The sequence below is a fragment of the Sceloporus occidentalis genome, unplaced genomic scaffold (assembly GCF_023333645.1).
Source record: "Sceloporus occidentalis isolate IW3139 unplaced genomic scaffold, rSceOcc1.0.p SCAF_2, whole genome shotgun sequence".
NCBI lineage: Eukaryota > Metazoa > Chordata > Lepidosauria > Squamata > Phrynosomatidae > Sceloporus > Sceloporus occidentalis.
In genome coordinates this window covers 199,962,518-199,980,313 of record NW_028316982.1, presented here as the reverse complement: position 1 = coordinate 199,980,313, position 17,796 = coordinate 199,962,518, and the positions used below count along the sequence as shown (strand labels likewise).

The 17,796-nt window shown below is 43.0% G+C and overlaps 1 protein-coding gene across 3 annotated transcripts in view; it reads right to left on the bottom strand.

Annotated features, from left to right (window-relative positions):
* DSCAM (DS cell adhesion molecule) overlaps nt 1–17,544 on the bottom strand; it is a 486,147-nt gene extending 468,603 nt beyond the window's left edge. Inside the window, exon 1 of one of the 3 annotated variants that reach the window (XM_089511983.1) lies at nt 17,463–17,544. In XM_089511983.1, the coding sequence (XP_089368109.1) occupies nt 17,463–17,505 (43 nt within the window). In that variant the 5' untranslated portion in view covers nt 17,506–17,544. Of the gene's footprint in view, nt 1–3,173; nt 3,477–17,462 lie in introns of those variants that run through there. The other 2 variants (XM_089511984.1, XM_089511982.1) reach the window with 2 other exon arrangements.
* Nucleotides 17,545–17,796: the final 252 nt, after the last annotated feature.

Here is a 17,796-nt window from a genome sequence, read left to right as displayed (position 1 = left end):
GGCAGTCTTCCTATTTCATACTCTGCTAGGCCTAAGCACCTACACATTCTTCTTCGGATAGCAGAATACTGCTTGGGACCAACAATGTGCTTTAAAAATGAATAGTTTAACCTGATGTATAAATCATACCTAACACCACAAACAACCTTACAGGCTACATTTATTTCACACTAGGCTTGTGTGCACTGAAAAACATACACAAATATATTTGCTCCCTTTTATGCATGCCTGTGCTTTAGGGTACATTTTGCTGTTTAAAAGGAAGCTCCAACATGGAGCAGGGAGTGAACATTTCATAAAAACCCACTTGACAATTTTGCAATACAAATAATTTTGAGGCATGTCCATTCCCAAAAAATAACTAAATATGTCTTTCAGGGGCTTATATGATGTGAGCCAAAGTGAACTACCTAATTGCTTTAAAGCCTTAATAATTCTGAAATATTTATATTTATAGAAACATTTAGATTATATAGGTGTCACATCATTAATAAGTGTATACTTTCTAGACACGTTTCTAATAACATTTTCATAACAGAATTTAATTTGACTTGCTAGCACATCTTCCCCTTGTAGGATATTGTTTCAAACATATAGATTATCTTTAATATGTTATTAAATGTGTTAATCTCTTTAATATGTGGGGTCTGATGCAAAAAGACCTCCAATATTTCTGTGAGCATTAAAAAAAAATTAAAATGAAAAGCCTTAGAAATTTTGAGCATTTTACAATGAAGGAACCAGCTATGTGCATCAAAGATATAGCCTGCATTAGAGGGACAGTTCCCATTTCAGTTATCTATATTCATATGTGCACACATGTAGCACCTTTTGGTATGATTCAAGCACCTTATTATCCACGGAGGAATTTAAAAGAAAAACCTCTAACCCATTTTCTTCTTGATTTGCAGCCCCAAAGAATGGATTTTAAAATTGCTAATGATTATAAGGGTATATATAGATTAAACTGGCAATGTGATACCCTTACAGTTTTGTCCTATAACCTCTTCCATCTGAACACACTGATTTTCAAAAAATCTTTTGCAGATTGCTATTGAATTGATTATAAGAGCACTACATAGTTAGAACACTTCACCTCCACAAAACAAGGATCTATACAGCAACAGAGCAACATGATCTTTTCCTCCCCACCTAATTGTGCAAAACAATTTAGATCCGCCTAAACTGAATTCTTTTGTGATGCTAGCTCTCTTCAAAGGTAACAATATTGATTTAAAATAGACATGCCAGTCCCTTTTCGCTCTTTTTAAGCAACGGAAAGCAAATCTGTATTCTAAAAGGTCTCTTTCTAGAAAGGTCACAACCAGAGGGCTATTTCTGTTTGCAAAAAAAGCAAACACAGACACATCTTTATGATAAACTTGTTGCCATGATCTTTATGGTTAGGGCAATTGTTTTATATTGTGCAGACTGCCATTAGTCAAAATATTTAGGACCATTCTAATAATCTCTTCTTTACCCACATTTTATATTTCATTCCGTATTGCTTTAATTTTCTGTCCAGTCTGTCTGTTCGTTCTAAGGACACCCTGCTTGCCCATGTATTTTTCCATCCAGAGCCTAGCCAGGCAAACCTGAAGGCACCCTCCTCCTCACTCTCTCCTTGAAGCTTCAATTATTTGTATCTTCCAGGAAAATCTCTCTTTCTCTCCCTCTCCCTCCCTCTCCGCTTTTCTCCCTCATTCATCCTCACTCTCCACATTATTCCATTCTGTCTGCTTTGCCTATTTTGGAAATTGTGTGCTTAATCTTTCCATTTTAACTGTCAGCATATTAATGCATTTTAAGAAGAGCTATGCTCTCAGATTTGAAAAACGCGAACGTCACATAGCAGGGACATCTAGCAGCACAGTATATATGGCGTTATTTCTATTTTACCTCTTTTGAGGCGTTAACATCCCTCACATTTGTACCTGTGCCATTTCTTTCCTTAAGAAGTAATGCTGATCTACAGTATAATAAAAAAACAACCCTGTGCATTCACTCCAGCGCTTGGCCAGGATGGAAAATAACAGACAGGCATGAATTCCAATCAAATCCTCAGGAAGAAGGGGGGAAAGCTGCGAGGGAATATCAGAAAGACCATAAAGCTTGCCTTTTCCCTTCCCATCATTACTTCTCTTTAACTTTAGAATGGATTGAAAGAGTCCCCAAGCCTTTTTTCCCTCCAAGTGACGTCATGGCCATCAGTGCATCGTTGTACAAAAATGAGTCTGATGAGGAGACAGAGCAAGTCCCATCCCCTTCTGCCCTGAGAGAGGAGTTTCCAAACTGCCACGAAAAAGGAAAGTAATGAGACTTCTCAAGAATCATAATGAAGATACACCAAGAGGAAAACGTTCCTCTGGCTCAGCCTTTCCAGACCCTGAGCATCCCTTCCTTCATAGAGACAGAGGCAAGGTGGAGACAAGACCCCTGCCTTTGCTCCAGGGCTGACAGGCAAGAAGGACATGGAGAGTCGGCAAGCAAGCCGACTCCAAGGAGGGTCACACAGTCAGCCTTCCTGCCTTCCTGCCTTCCACCCGAAGCTCCTGATGATACCACAAATGCCTGAAATACAAGGCAGATAGGGAGACAGAACAGACAGAGACTTGTTCGTACTTAAAGGATTTGTGGTACATTACTATATATATATATATATATATATGGTCATTGCAACATGTGTGTGTCTGTGTAGATAGATTTTCGTTTGGATTGAAAGCATTTCTGGTATTAGGAGCATATATACGTGTGTGTGTGTGTGTGTGTGTGTGTGTCGACAGATTCTCGTTTGTATTTAAAGCATCTGTAGGAGCAGACAGACAGACAGACAGACTAGTTTGTACTTAAAGTATTTGTGGGATAATACTATATATACATATACATACATATACATATGTGTGTGTGGTATCAGGACCGTGTGTGTGTGTAGACAGATAGATTTTCGTTTGTATTTAAAGCACTTCTGTGTGTGTATAGAAAGATAAATAGAGAGATATAGATTGTCGTTCGTATGTAAAGCATTTGTGGTGTCAGGAGCAGATAGATGATAGATAGATAGATAGATAGATAGATAGATAGATAGATAGATAGATAGATGTCCCGAGGGGCTGCCCTGCCTCCCTGCCTCCCTCCCCGGGCCCCATCCGCCGCTGCCCCGGGGGGCGACCCACCATGGAGGATGCTGGGGAGGAAGAGGGCGGCCAGCATCCACATGCCCCGCTCCTCCTTCGGCCTGGCCTCCCTCGACGGGCCGCCCTGCCTGGCTCCCTCCGCCGACCCTCGCCGCCTCCTGCTCCCTCGGGCCAAGCAGCAGCCTCCTCGTCCAGGGGAAGCCCACGGAGCCGGAGGGGGCTCAGCCAGGGCAGCGGCGGGGGCGCTGGGGCGTCGTCGTCGTCGCCTCGGCCGTCGTCGGGGGAGCTGTGGGCGGCCACTGCGGTGCGCTCCCCGCCGGAGCTCTGGGCGCTCGCCTCGCCGCCTCCTCCTCCTCCTCCTCCTGGGCTGCTCCTCCTGCCCTGGGCTCCGGGGGGAGGGAGGGAGGGAGGGAGGGAGGGGAAGAGGGGGCAGGGGCTCACCGGAGGCGCCCCTCTTCTTGCCAGCCCTGGCCCACGGAGGAGGAGGAGGAGGAGAAGCCTTCTTCTTCTTCTTCTTCTTCTTCTTCTTCTTCTTGCTTGGCAGGCGGCAGAGCAGGGAGCATCCCGGGCCCTGGACGGACCTCCTCCTTCTCCTCCTCCTCCTCCGGCCTCTTCTGCTTCTTCTGCCTCTCAGCCGCAGCACCAGGAGGAGGAGGAGGAGGAGGAGGAAGAGCACTAGGCTAGGCTAGGCTCCCGAGGCAGCACCACCAGCCTCAGCCGCCCAGACAGACGCTTCCTCTGCCGCTTCCTCCTCCTCTTCCTCTCCTCCTCCTCCTCCTCCTCCTCTTCTTCTTCTTACTCCTCTTCTTCTTCCTCTCCTTCCTCTTCTTTCCTCTCCTCCTCCTCCTCTTCCTCTTCTTCCTCTCCTCCTCCTCCTCTTCTTACTCCTCTTCTTCCTCCTCTCCCTCCTCCTCCGTCTTCTCCCCCTCCTCTTCTTCCTCTTCTTCTTCCTCCTCCTCCTCTTCTTCCTCTTCTTCCCTCGCTCGTCCAGGGGTCCCCTCTCGGCTCCCCTGCTCTCCTCCCGAAAAGACCCTCCAAGCCCTCCCCCACCATTACTCAAGGGAGGGGGGAGGGAGGAGGGAAGGAAGGAAGGGAGGGGCCAGGCAGCAGGAGGAGAAGTGAGGGACCCCCGGCCCGCCTTCCTTGCTCCTCCACTTTGACAAACGGTTCCCTCTCCCTCCTCACCATCACCCTTTTCCCAAGAGCAACTCATTGGTAAACATATAACTAATGGGTTTCTTGTGGGTTTGGCAAAACGTCAGGAATAAACTCTTCTAGAACATGGCCACATATCCCCCAAAAGCCCACAAGAAACTATGGATGCCAGCCATGAAAGCCTTCGACTTCACATATAGCCCATGCCTTGACCAAAGAGGAGTCCAGAATCTCTCATGTCACAAGAACCATTTGGCACGGTTGCCTCTGGAGCCCTCTGTCTCCGCGCCTTTTCCCTCCAATATCTACCCAGAAAGGGTTTGGGTGCCAAGAACAGGAGCTGCATGGAGGCTTTGGTCAGGTTTCTTGCTATGAAGAGGATAGGAAAAAAGGCGGCGGCGGGGGGGGGGGGGGGTTGAAGGGTGCTCTCTGAGCAGATTAGCCCTTCCAAGCACATTCTGAATTTAAACTGAAATGTGCATTGTTGTTTTTAAAACAAATGTATGGTTTAATCACCTTTCAGGCCTTGTCAATGGGATTCTGCATGAATGAAAAGTCTGTACAGGTGAAAAACAAGAATGGGAACTCCCACATATTAGCCCAAAGTGACACAGAGAGAGAGAGAGAGAGAGAAACACCAACTCTCCCTGGTTTTCAAGATGGCTGCCATGACAACATCCAGACTGGCCTATTAAACTGAAAATTGAAGCCGAGAAGATCTTAGAGGCCGACCCTTCTGGCTTTCATGGAAGTTCTTTCAAATATATATGTGTGTGTGTGTGTGTGTATTGAAAAGCCACATGCATAAGCCTCGGTATGGCTGCAACTGAAGAGTGGATGAAACCTGTGTCATTAACTAAGAACAAAGGCTCAGGCCTACATGTCACAGGCTGATCTGCCAGTTTTGTATTCTGCTTGACAGTGGATGACCAGTATTAAAAACTGGATTTCCCCCCCTGCTAGCTTTGCGGTTTTTCCTCTGCTTGCTTTAGGTGAATTTCAGTTCACAAGAAGTGCACTGCAGCTTGTGCTGTATTAGACAAGTTAGTTTCTCTACTCTTCTGTAATTCTTTTTAGAAGTTCCCGAAAGGCATTAATATTTTACATATATCTGAATGCCTGACCAGCTAGAAGAAATGCCAGCTTTTGCCTTCAGAGATCTGTCATCTCGAGTTGATTCTCTGTCCAAAGCTGTGCCCTCTCCAATGGAAAAGAACCTTTGTCAGGATTTTGTCAGGATTTTAATTTTCTTCTAAGGTGCCTGAGTTCTGTCTCATACAAAGTGCAACAAACAGAACCATGAAACCCAAATGTATGATTAAAAGTACAACCCAATACCACAACATTATCAAGGAGGAAAGGAACAATCCCATTTAGCAATTCATAGGCCCAAATCCAGTTACTGATCCCAACTAGAGTAGGTCCCTAGAAGCAACAGGATTCATATGAGTGTTGAAGTACCATTCAATACCTGATTCAAGAGGTTGCTAGAAATTTGATTTATACCACAAATAGCACAGTGAGTAGGGAAAGCATGAAAAAAGCATTTCCAAATATCAGCAAAGGTACCTAAGGAAGACAATAACAATCTCCCTTGAAAGAGAGTCCCAAAGAGATAGTGTCACTACCATTAATGGCAAAGTTCCTATGATCTTACCCTTAATGCATTCCTCACTAGGTAACGTTGTTGTTGTTGTTTTGTAGAAATCTCACCTCTTACACAGAAAAGGGAAATAAGGAAAATGCATGCCATCAAGCCCAGAACCAGCATGGTGTAGTGGTTTTGACTATTGACTATGACTCTATAGAGATCATGGTTCGATTCTCAGTTCAGCCATGACCTTGGGTGAGTCACACACTCTCAGCCCCAGAAAACCCCATGACAAGTTCACCTTAGATCACCATAAGATGGAAATGACTTGAAGGCACAGCATCACAATGCCATCCAAATGTTTCTCATTTTCACATATTCCTGTTCTTACAAACTGACCAAGGGAACAAAATTTCTAGCTGTTTGTGTGTGTATGTTCCTTCAAACTGTCTGTCAACTTGTGGCAATCCCAATACTTTCATAGTATTTTCTTACGCAAGAGGTGCTCCAAGATGGTTTCTTGCTACCTTCCCTGAATATAGGCTACAGCAGTGCTTGTCAGGCTACCAGTTGTGAGGGACCAGCCATTGCTTTCCCCAGTGTGCCAGGGATCAGCATTAAATTTGTGCCCACTGGGTCCAATTGTTTCTTTCTCTCCTGGAAAATTGCCAGGAACCAGCAACCAATGGCTCGGGAACCAGCACTGCTCCAGGGCCCCCCATTTTATGTAGCATTGGCCTACAGCAGGTGTTTTTTCTTGGTAGTTTCTCATCCACATACTAATCAGGCCTGTCCTTAGTTATCTTCCAAGATCAGGTGAGATATGGTGTCTTTGGGGTATTTAGGCTACTGAGATTCTACCTTAGCTAGTAAAATTATAGTTGGTAATATGCAATTGTAGAGAAACAGACAATAACAATGAATTTAAGAGGGAAACATGAGCTTTACAAGAGCTCAGATGCAAGACAGATTGAATTAGAAATTTAAACAGTTAGTGTGGAATATTTATCAGTGTCATGTACTATTATCTGGCTATGTCATGTTTCTAGATTTTTTTTCTTCTGTAAATTCTCTTTTTTAAAAAAAATGATTTAAAATTTGTTTGAATGTTTGCATTTCATGGCTTTCTTCCTTTTTGGCCATTGAATGTATTTCTAGGTGAGAAAGATGGCATCCTGGATCATTAGATGGATTTTCAATTTATGCACATATTTGTGGGATTCAACAGGTTGCTGAGAAATTAAAATTTTAGACTGTGAACTACATCTCATATATAGGTCTAGCAAAGTCCAAGCAAAGAAGACTGATGTACTAGTGGTGAGTACATTTGTTTGTTTATTTATTATTATAACACAAAGACATTCAATCTAATTCCTCTAAAGAATTTAAGAGAAATCATTATTTAATATGGCTCATCCTCCTGCCTAGTCATTCCCTCCAGAAAACAGATGCTTGTCTTACATAACCAACCACACATACTAAACACTTAAAATTACAGAATTTATGCCCAGTAAATATTGAAATAATGAAATAATGCTTATGTAAAATGGTACAAGGAACAAAACAAAAACAAAGTGCCTCTTTTGATGAAAGTTAAAGTTAAAAAAAATGGCCAAAGCAAAAAGGCTTGAAGCTGATGAATCTATCTAGCTGATGAAAAGTCCAAGAAATAAATGGACTGGGATGACTATCCCATTTGAGGAGAGGCATTGGCACACCTTCCTAAAACACAAGCCCACTGTGAGGAGTATGTTGATAACATTCCTGCTAGTGAGAACTTGAGGGGTTCACCTGCTTAGAAGGAGTGTTACAGTCACTCTAATTGTGACCTCCCTCAAAACATCACTGAATAATATCATTCATTTGTTCAAAATATTTTTCTGTAGCTTTTTTGGTCCAGAGCAGGGCTGGACCTCTGCTCTGATCATGAGTCATCCACATCTCAGGCTTTTCACAATGGACCTTCCTCCATATCAGGGTTTTTACTTCTCAGGGCCTGCACTCTGGATCCCCAGTCCTGGAGGCAAGGAGGAAGAAATCTCAGTGTGAGAGAACTGCTTTGAAAACTGCAGAAATCCAAATCATAACCTCCAATGGTCCCAAAATAACAGGGACTGTCCAGGTTAATCCTCTGTTTTCGCACTTTCTCAGGTGCTTTTGAACTGCACCAGTTTCTCTCTCCTCCTGCTTTCTTCCTTTGTCCTCTGCTTACTACCATCCCTGAAAACAGAATTCAAAGTGCAAAACTAGTCTGCACTCAAGTAACTCACCAGGGAAGAGAAAAGGAAAGAATTTTGCCCTTCCCTGTACTGAGACTAAACAAATTACTGTAGCCTCTCCTGCCTTATGTGTTCTTCCTCATTAATACCCCCCCCCCCCTTTTGATCCTATTCTTATTTTGCTTGGCCACACATGTCCTGGTTTTTGTGTGTGAAATGTTAGAGGGTATGGCAAATCTTGACTTCCGGGTACTCCAGGGTGCTTTGGAATGGCTACAACTGTCTTCTTTTCAAAGCAGGGCTTTGAAAATTTTGGTTGGATTACATCTCCCATTTACAGCAACACTTACAAACATTTTAAAAACACAGCTGACTTTGGTGTTCAGTACAGAGCTTGGCAAACTTAATTTCCAGTGAGAGAAATTTTTTTCCAATTGCTGGATTTAGTGTTTATTTTTTTTAATGATATGCTCTTGGCCAGTGTAGTTGATGCATAATGTATTGTGCTTAATGGCATCACCTAGGCTTGTTTCCTGCAACATCAGCAGGAAGCATGCCTAAATCTCATGTGTTGGCCCAAGGACTGTGATATTCTTGACTTGCCATCCCTAGTCCTCATAGACTAGCCAACTAGATGGGCAAATTAATCTTATTTGAAAATTAGTGTTTTCATATAGGTAGAGTCTTCCACCACACCTGAGGCAGCACTCTAGTTTAGAAGCAGGAACATTATGTGGCATATGCAGTTTTTTCTCTCCCAGAGGAAAGAGCTGGAAAGTTTGTGACAACTGCTGGGGTAGCTATTGCTGCTGAATCTGGCCTCCGATGCTGCCCTCTGGTTCCCACTGCTTGAAGTGCTCACCTCATACTAATGAAAGAACTGGCCCTGTTCCTGAAGACCCTGAAGATATTGCCAGTTGCTGGAGTATAGTCTGTACCTTTTGGCGAGCCAAGTGACTGAAGACAGATTATGTGCAACAGATGGAGAATTCTTGCCTGCTGGTAGGTCTCACACTCAGATATATGAGAATTTTGTTAAAATGCTTCAAAGTAATGAAAGTGATGCCAACACCATTTGAATAACACCTACGCTTAGATTGTTTCTGTAGAACAAAAGTAAGCTGAGTCATCTGGTTACTTAGGCCTAAATCCAATTGCTAGGACCAATTTAAATAGATTCAGTGTTGAATGGTGAATCAACACTTCTGTAAATCCCATAACTTCAATGCAACTTCAATACAAAGGATAAGCAACTGTTAGGATGAATGTCTGCACATGGGAACCTCACTGGGAATCTATGGAGGCCATGCCTACATAACTGCAGTCTTGATCAGTCATTATGTTTTCTGGGACTCCATAAAGAGTATATCTTGTGTGTTTTAAAAATGTTTTAATCTTTGTATTGCTTTAATCATTTTTTTTCATCACTTTGGGAGTCTTTGTGGGCTGGGAGGCAATGCAGAAATAGTTAAAATAAATAAATAAAAATTTAACATACTTATTTCAGAAAAGGTGAAAAAGACATAATGACTATGAATCACTGGACACACAAGCAAGAAGACTGAATCATTTGGCAGCCAGTAACAGGACTAGATATAAAATCTAAATATGTGGAAAGCACCAGATTCTGTCTGATCTTGGAAGTTAAGCAGGGTCAGGCCTGGTTTGTACTTGGATGTGTGTCTGCCAAGGAATACCAGGTGTAGCTATATTTCAGAGGAAAGCAATACAAAACCACCTCTGAGTATTATTTGCCTATTAAAACCCTAGGAAATTCATGGGGTTACCCAGATGACTTGACGATACACATGCACTCAACAGGACAGGACCAGGCTTCTTCCCTGCTTGAGGCCAAGGACAAGATGGTGTTCCCTCACCCCAAACTGGTAAATCCATTATCAGTAATGCCGTCAATCTACTTTGGGTAGATTCAAAACTTCCCAAGCTTCTAAACCTATTCTGAGTACAGTACAGGGCTTAGCACCTTGGACAGCTCCATTCACAGAATGGCTCTATCACTCCATTGAAATAGAAGTCACTGTCAGTGTTGCACCGCTGTCCAGCACTGGACTAAGTATCTTTCAGCATACTAAAAGGCAGCATCCCCACAGTTTAGGGAAGAGGAGCTGAGTGGCTGAGGCAGAACAACTTGTGGGGCAGGGTGAGCATGTGAGAAAGGGGCAGAACTGCTGCCTGGGGCCATTTTCTCTGCATGCATAATAGTTCAACAGTTTCTGTTGCATGGCCTTTGCTAGATTTACTGTTAAGCAGAATGACAACATCAGGTTTCAGCAGTGTAAGGTAGCTTGAGGTAGCTTTAAAAAGCTGCAAATTGTTATTTATTTAATCTGTTGTTGTTTCTTGTTCTTGTTTTACTGCCAGGAAAGGGGAGAGGCCCTTGTGGCATTTTCTGCCTAAGGTGCCAAAATAATTAGCCAGACTCTGTGATTATGTACCTTGACTGAGGTGCAGGGGGCAGAGGACTAATTTGCTAACCTGCCTCAGGCAGTCAAATCTGGCCAGCTCTTAGCTTATGAAGCTTTTCCCTCTCTTCACCTTTCTTGAAGCCTTGTGAAAGGTCATAAAGAAAACTTAAACTGCAACATTTATGCAGGTCACTTCCTAACAGCATAGGAGCAAGGACAAAAAAAAGGTTGGCAATTCCAGTGAAAAGGTAAATATGCAGCTACTCTAAGAAAGGAAAAGGGGCCAAAAAGCTCCATGTGATCATTACAGCTTCTACGATGTGTCTACAAGAAATCACTGGATGCAGACATAAATGTACAGAACACAATACACAACTGGAACACAATACACAACTGAAAAGTTACAAAGAAAATGGCTACTCTCTTCTCCACACCATCCTTATCCTGAGTCTGGGCAAGCTGGAGGAAAAATTAACATGTTTTCTGTAGGAATATTTAAAAAAAATATTTAAAGTAGGATATTATTATTTGTCTTTTTGTTTATTTATCACATTGAATACATCTGAAAAATGCTAAATTCAAGTGCAAGCTTAGATGCCCTTTTTTCCTATAAGATAAAACTAGAAATACAGAAAGCAGCTTTATTCTGATTCAGATCATTTACCCCTACCATTTACCCCTACCATTGAGAGAAAGAGAGAGTTTAAATTCTGAGCTAAATTTGCCTTTACTTTGGCTGACTAAGTCGAAAAACCCACTGAAACACAATCTTCCTCTCTAGAGGCAAGGCCATAACCTGAACAGAGACATCATGAGAATTTTCTAGGGCAACCTTCATCAGCCTTGCCCCCTTCAGATGCTTTGGATTACAATATCCATCAATTTCAGCCAACATGAACAATGGTCAAGGATAAAGGTGTGTGTGTGTGATAATCCTAAACCTATCTGGAGGGTGCCAGGTTAGAGAAGGCAACTCTAGGGTGTGACAACACTGTTCAAATTGCTGCTGGATACTATCTGTTTCTGAACAGCAGCCATTTTGAACTGCCCTTGCTGGGTGTGGGACTAATGAGGATCAGCAACACAGCAGACAAGGAGGGAGACTTCAACCTTTGATTCTATTCCCATCCGATTTAAAATTGCTCCTTCAAACCAATTTGCATTGAAAGAAAATCCTCCACAGTATTTGTCTTGAGAATCCTCCACTAGCACTAAAGGAGGAATTTCTTCTCAATGCAAATATTACCAACGGCAAAAGGATTTTCCTCAGTACTGCAACTAGGGGATACAGACATGAAATTCCTCATTCTGTTTGCTGTGATCTCTCTCTCTCTCTCTCATTCACTCACTCACACGTGTGTGCGCGCACGCACACACAGTTATTTGTATTATTTCCAATTGTTTGTCTTCAATCAGAGAAGTAGTTGAGGCATGCCTGCCAAGGTCACACAACCACATCTCGCCACCACTGGTGAAAGTATGCTGGGAAAAGCTCACTTGAATAGCAATGTAGGGCTACAACATAGAGCAACATCAGAACACAATGTTCACAATATATTATTCCTACATCAACACCACCCCTACTCTTTGTAGCACAGTAGGAAATCTCTGCAAGATATGCTAGGCACATGACACATAACTTCCTGTGGCAGTGTCTCTTCCCTCCCCAAACTATTGTCACATAATACACTGTTCTCCATAGTTATATAATACTGTGTTTCATTCGGCAACCATAGATGCATTCCTTCCTGGGATGAAAACCTTTCTTCCATTAACCCAAACATAAGCACATACCATACTCAGTGGGAGCACCAATCACACCACCATTTTCCCTCACATATGTGGGCTGACTTAATCTTTCATGAAGTGATAGTCCCTACAATGAAGTAGGCTTTATGTTCTCAGTTTTGGATAATGCATATCATAAAACTCCATTTCAGACTTTTTCCTCTAAGAAGCAACATCCCCTAGATCAGTGGTTCTCAACCTTCCTCATGCTGTGACCCTTTAATACAGTTCCTCATGTTGTGGTGACCCCCAACCATACAATTATTTTCATTGCCACATGCAAATATGTGTTTTCCAATTGTCTTAGGCGACCCCTGTGAAAGGGTCATTCGACCCCCGAAGGTTGGGAACCCACAGGTTGGGAACCACTGCCCTAGACTCTATTTATACTAGCTTTTGAAAAGGAGCCCAGCACTCAAATTCAGTCAGTGGAGGCTAGTGGCTTCTAACCCAATGGGACAGTGAATTCACTGGGGGTTTTAGTCCCAAAGTATAATGGAGCTGTCCAAGGTGTTGATTTTTTAAAGGATAGTATGTACCATATTGAATAGTTCCTTATACTTAAAAATTGGAATGGATACACCATTAATTTGGAAGCCACCAGCAGCCATTATATAGTCTCTAGCATCTCTAGCATTGTCTGAAATCTGGAAGAGCTGCTACCAGCCAATGTTGAGAGAGTTGTCAGCTAGACTGACTAGCAGCCTGCCTCAGTGGTACATGGGAATAATGTTTGGCTTTAAACTTCATGGTCTTAAAGGGAAACTCTCTTTGGATAGTAGCATGTATTAGTTTACTTTATGATGAAGTAAGCCAGGCCTAATTCATTTGGGTGACCTTCTGCTCTTTCTGCTGAATGTGGCCCTGGACCTCCAAGCCCTCCAAACCTTACCCTGAAGGTACCACCGTTGGTCTCACTTCCAAAGACAGCTTTGCACATTCCTAGGAAATATACAAATATTTTTTGGCATCCAAAAGTGAATGAAAGTCATATGCACCTTTACCTACATATATAACATGTTCATAATTCAGTGGGTGCAAACAGTAGTGTTTCTGCTTTGTTTTTAACAATAAAGGGGGTGGGGGCTGTTTAACAGATGGTTTATTTTCATGTGAATGGCCTTAATGAACCTGAGCAATTCACATTCCTTCATAGGGATTCTTCCAGGCTATTCTACATAAGGTATCTGTGGTCCCATCTGATATACTCAGTGCAGGAGAGAAATTTTTCAGATGAATTCCCCATTCCAGATGCACAAAATGCAAATATCAAGGGAGGAGGCAAATTGTCAACTAACGTCCTCTGACAGACAGAGAAGTAAAGGTGGGTCACCCTGTGATATGCATTGATACACACAGAGCTACAAAGATGTGAGACAACCTATTATATAAAGAAAGAATAATCTATTCTGAAGCCCTGTGTGGTTATCTATAAACTAACAAACCCATTGTTGTACAAAGAACCCATATATCTTTGGGATGTGCAGTTACTGATGGAAAATGATGCAAATTCTTGTCACTTTGTTGTTCTTTCTGCCTGGGTTTCCCAACAACTAAGAAACCAAGGCCACATAGCCTGAAAAACCCATAAAAAAACTAGGAAACCCATTGTTTGGCCAAGAAACAAATAAGAAATAACTCAGAATATTCTTCCCATCCCTATTCTCAGAACCAAACTCCACATTTTCTTTTGAGTTTTCTTCAATGACAGCCAGCATGGTGTAGTGGTTTGAGTATTGGACGATGTCTCTGGATACCAGGGCTCTAATTCCCACCCAGTTATGGAAACCCACCAAATGAGGAAGTCACACTCTCTCAGCCTCAGAGGAAGGCAGACTCCCTCTGAACAATTTTTGCCAAGAAAACCCCAAGATAGGTCCACTTTAGAGTTGCCATAAACTGGAAAGGACTCGAAGGTACTCAGCAACAACAACAATTTCTTTAGCAGGGGCTACACACTGTCACAGTTCCCTCAAATGGATAATTTAATGCATTTTTAAAAAAGATATACACCTGAAGCATGTTAAGCATGCTTTCTAACTGGATGTGACAGGATTGGCTGCTTTGGGTATTTAATGTCCGCAAACTGCCATGGGAGAGATGCTAAGTGGAGCTGTATCCTGGTTGGACAAGTGTTTTTTCTTCTATGAAACTTCCATAATTGAACATATGCTGATGCCCTCCTACAAACCCCTGTTGTTATTTTCCCCATGGGGCAATAATTATAGTATGTACCTATTCTCACACATATGCCCAGAGGGCTGGATTATCAATGGTTCAACTAGAGCAATTGCTCCAGAACCCTCATAGGCTAGAGACTCAGAAGAAAGGTGTGATTTACTTCCTCTTCTTCCCCAGTCACTTCCTGGATCTCCCAATGCTTCTGATCTCAGTATTTTGTGTGCCACCTGAGTAAAACTGCAGAAGATCTAGCTGTGAAGCTGTAGGGTCAAAAATGAGTTTGCATATGCTCCCCCTCCTGGTGCTGTCCATAGTATCTAGCACTGAATGGATTATTTATTCATTTAGCTACTTAATTTCTATCCCACCACTCCCATAATAGCGCAGGCATGTACAGAAAGGTGGCCCTGTTTCTGGAAATGCTCCAAGGCCCCAATTGTCTTGAACCCTCCTTGCACACATGTAACTCTGTTGCTGCTTTAGTTTGGTCCTCAGAAGGAGAGGGGCCATTCTCTGTGGCTCACCATAAAGAGGACAGTTTCTGGAAATGAGCTTACAAGACCTGCTTCTAAAATAGGAGAGAGATCACTGTGCTACAGAACAGCATTTGCAAAGCCTTTTATTTCCATCATTGTTTCCATATATAGCTAGGTCACAATTTGTTGTTGTTGTTGTTGTTGTTGAGTATCTCTTTGTTACAGAACATAGCAAAATCTGTTAAGTATTTACATTAAAGTACATGTCTGCATTGCCATACCCTTGACAACAATTATAATGTATCTTCCATTACAAACCAGAAAGTCCAAGAACATGTTGGTAAGATGCTGTTCATCAAGAAAAATGAGCATGAGCTCAGGTGCTTCCTCACATTTTGACAAAGTATAGGTGCTTATGAATTCTTTTGCTGAGAGATAAACTAAGAGATCAACAATCCTCCTCCCTGCCCCAGGATATTGGCTTCATGGTTTAAGATATTTAATATCTATTTTGGATTCCTTTCCTCCTTTGCAGCTTCATCTCACCGGTCCTCATCCTTAAGCCTTATTTATAACACAGAAAATAATACATTCACCTTTATATGTTTTTTCTTATGTTAAATCAGTATTTCAGGTTCATGAGGCTGCATGCCAACTTCACCCATTAAAAACAGCAGGAATGCCACTGAGTCTATGCAAAGTCTATTCAAACATAGGGGCTATAGAACCCCCTAGGATTCTATACTTCTTGTGGCACATTCGAGAGCAATCTGCAGGTTTTCTCTCAATGCCTAGAGTGGAATCATTTCAGAAAACCAAGGGTCAAGTCATATATCCAGTCTTTTGCTAAAGTGGTACAGTCCTGAGAGTAGCTTCTGCCCTTGTGACATGGACGAGAGACATTTGAAAAAGTCCCCATATGACAAAGTGTGCTCCACGCCAAGTCTAACCTTTTCTCTGGTGTGGCAGCTTTGATGCAGACTGTGTGACGCTCAGAAGTAGGCAGTCACATGTGAGGAAAAGACCATCTCAGCAGTGGGCTTGGACATTTCGATTCGCCTTGATATGCATATAAAACCATATATTCAATAGTGGTTCAGACCACATCAACAGCCTTCTTCAGGAAAGAAAGAAAAAACCACCCTGCGGTTTTCTGTAACTGATTTGTGGGGAAATATGATCAAGTACAAATGAATGATCCACCTCCATCTGAAATCCTCCTTTGTACCAACAACTGGCAGGTGCTGGGTGTGTATTCACTGATATGAATAAAAGCATCACACCATGCAGAGCTGGAACGCTATTGGTTCGTGCCCTTCCTATGAGGCATAAGGGCAACAAGCCCAAAAGGGCCTTTGCTTCAACATTTGGACAGGTGCTTGTTTTGCACAATATCAGTCCAAAGTTTGTCCAGCTTATCTTTTTTGAAGCAAGCCAAGCCTGCATCCACACTGGAGAAATAATCTGGTTTGGTACCACTTTAACTCTTTGTCTGGCTCAAGGCTATGGAATTCTGGGAGTTGGAGTTTGTTGTGGGGCCCAGAGCGGATGCAGGCTTTAAATTTCGCCCATATTCCCATCTAACGAGAGCAAAAACATTGCAAACGAATCTGAAGAAAATCTAAATGAACACACTCCTCCTTATTGTTTTATTAAAAAGGGAGAAGGCGGCTTTGGGATTTAAATGACGACAGCCTCGGAAGAGTTTTTCTATCTCTCCAAAGAGAGAGAGAGAGAGAAAGAGTCTGCATCGACACTGTAGAAAATATAAGTCCACAACACACTGCAGAAATAATCCACTTTGAGACTGCTTTCACTGTCCTGGCTGCCTGCTGGGGAATTCTGGGAACTGTAGTTTTGGGAGACATTCATCTTCCTCGGTCAGAGAGCTCTGGGGCCACAATAAACTACACTCCCCAGGATTCCCTGGCACTTAAAGCGGTCTCATAGTGGATTATTTCCGCAGTGTGTTTTGGACCTGGTTTGACCCCAGTTTAACTACCGTGGCTCAGTGCTACGGCATCCTGGGAAGTGAAGCTTGTGGCAGCCACAGAGCCACCACAAACGTCAGTCCCCAGAATGCACAGCACAGAGGCAGGGCAGTTAACGCGGGTTATTTCTGCAGAATCATATCCACGCCTCTAGGGACTTGCTTCCCTTGACCGAGGCGCAGCACACAGGCTCTTTCTATGGAGGACTGGCACTTCGAAGAAATAAAAGAACATAAAATAAACGTAAGCTAGAAAAGCTCATTTCAAAAAAGAAAAGGATACCCAGCCTTTCCACCCTTTCTGTCCGAAAGCAACAAACTGGAAACACGAAGAATAAAAAATAATTAAAAATAATTAAAATTAATTAAAATTAAAATTAAAATAAGATTAAATTAAAATTAAAATAAGATAAGATAAAATAGAAAATGAACATGAACATGAAAATAGCTCCTTCCTTGCCAGCCCTTGCCCCTCTCCCGGGGCAGTGCCCGTCTGACCCACCATGGAGGATGCTGTGGAGCAAGAGGGCGGCCCGCATCCACATGCCCCGCTCCTCGCCTCCCGCGACGGACCCGCTCTCCAGCCAAGCCTCCGCTGATGCCGCCGCCGCCGCCGCCGCCGCCGCCGCTGCTGCTGCTCTCTCTTGGCCGGAGCCCTCCTCCTCTTCCTCCTCCTCCTCCTCCTCCTCCAAGGCTGCCCTTGGCTTGCCCACCTGCCTGGCACCTGAGCAGCTCACGGGTGGCGCCCCTCTTGCCCAACGCCACCAGCAGCACCAGCAGCCAAGCGGAGGGAGAGCGCAGGGGGGCAGCCCTCTTCTTCTTCTTCTTCCTCCTCC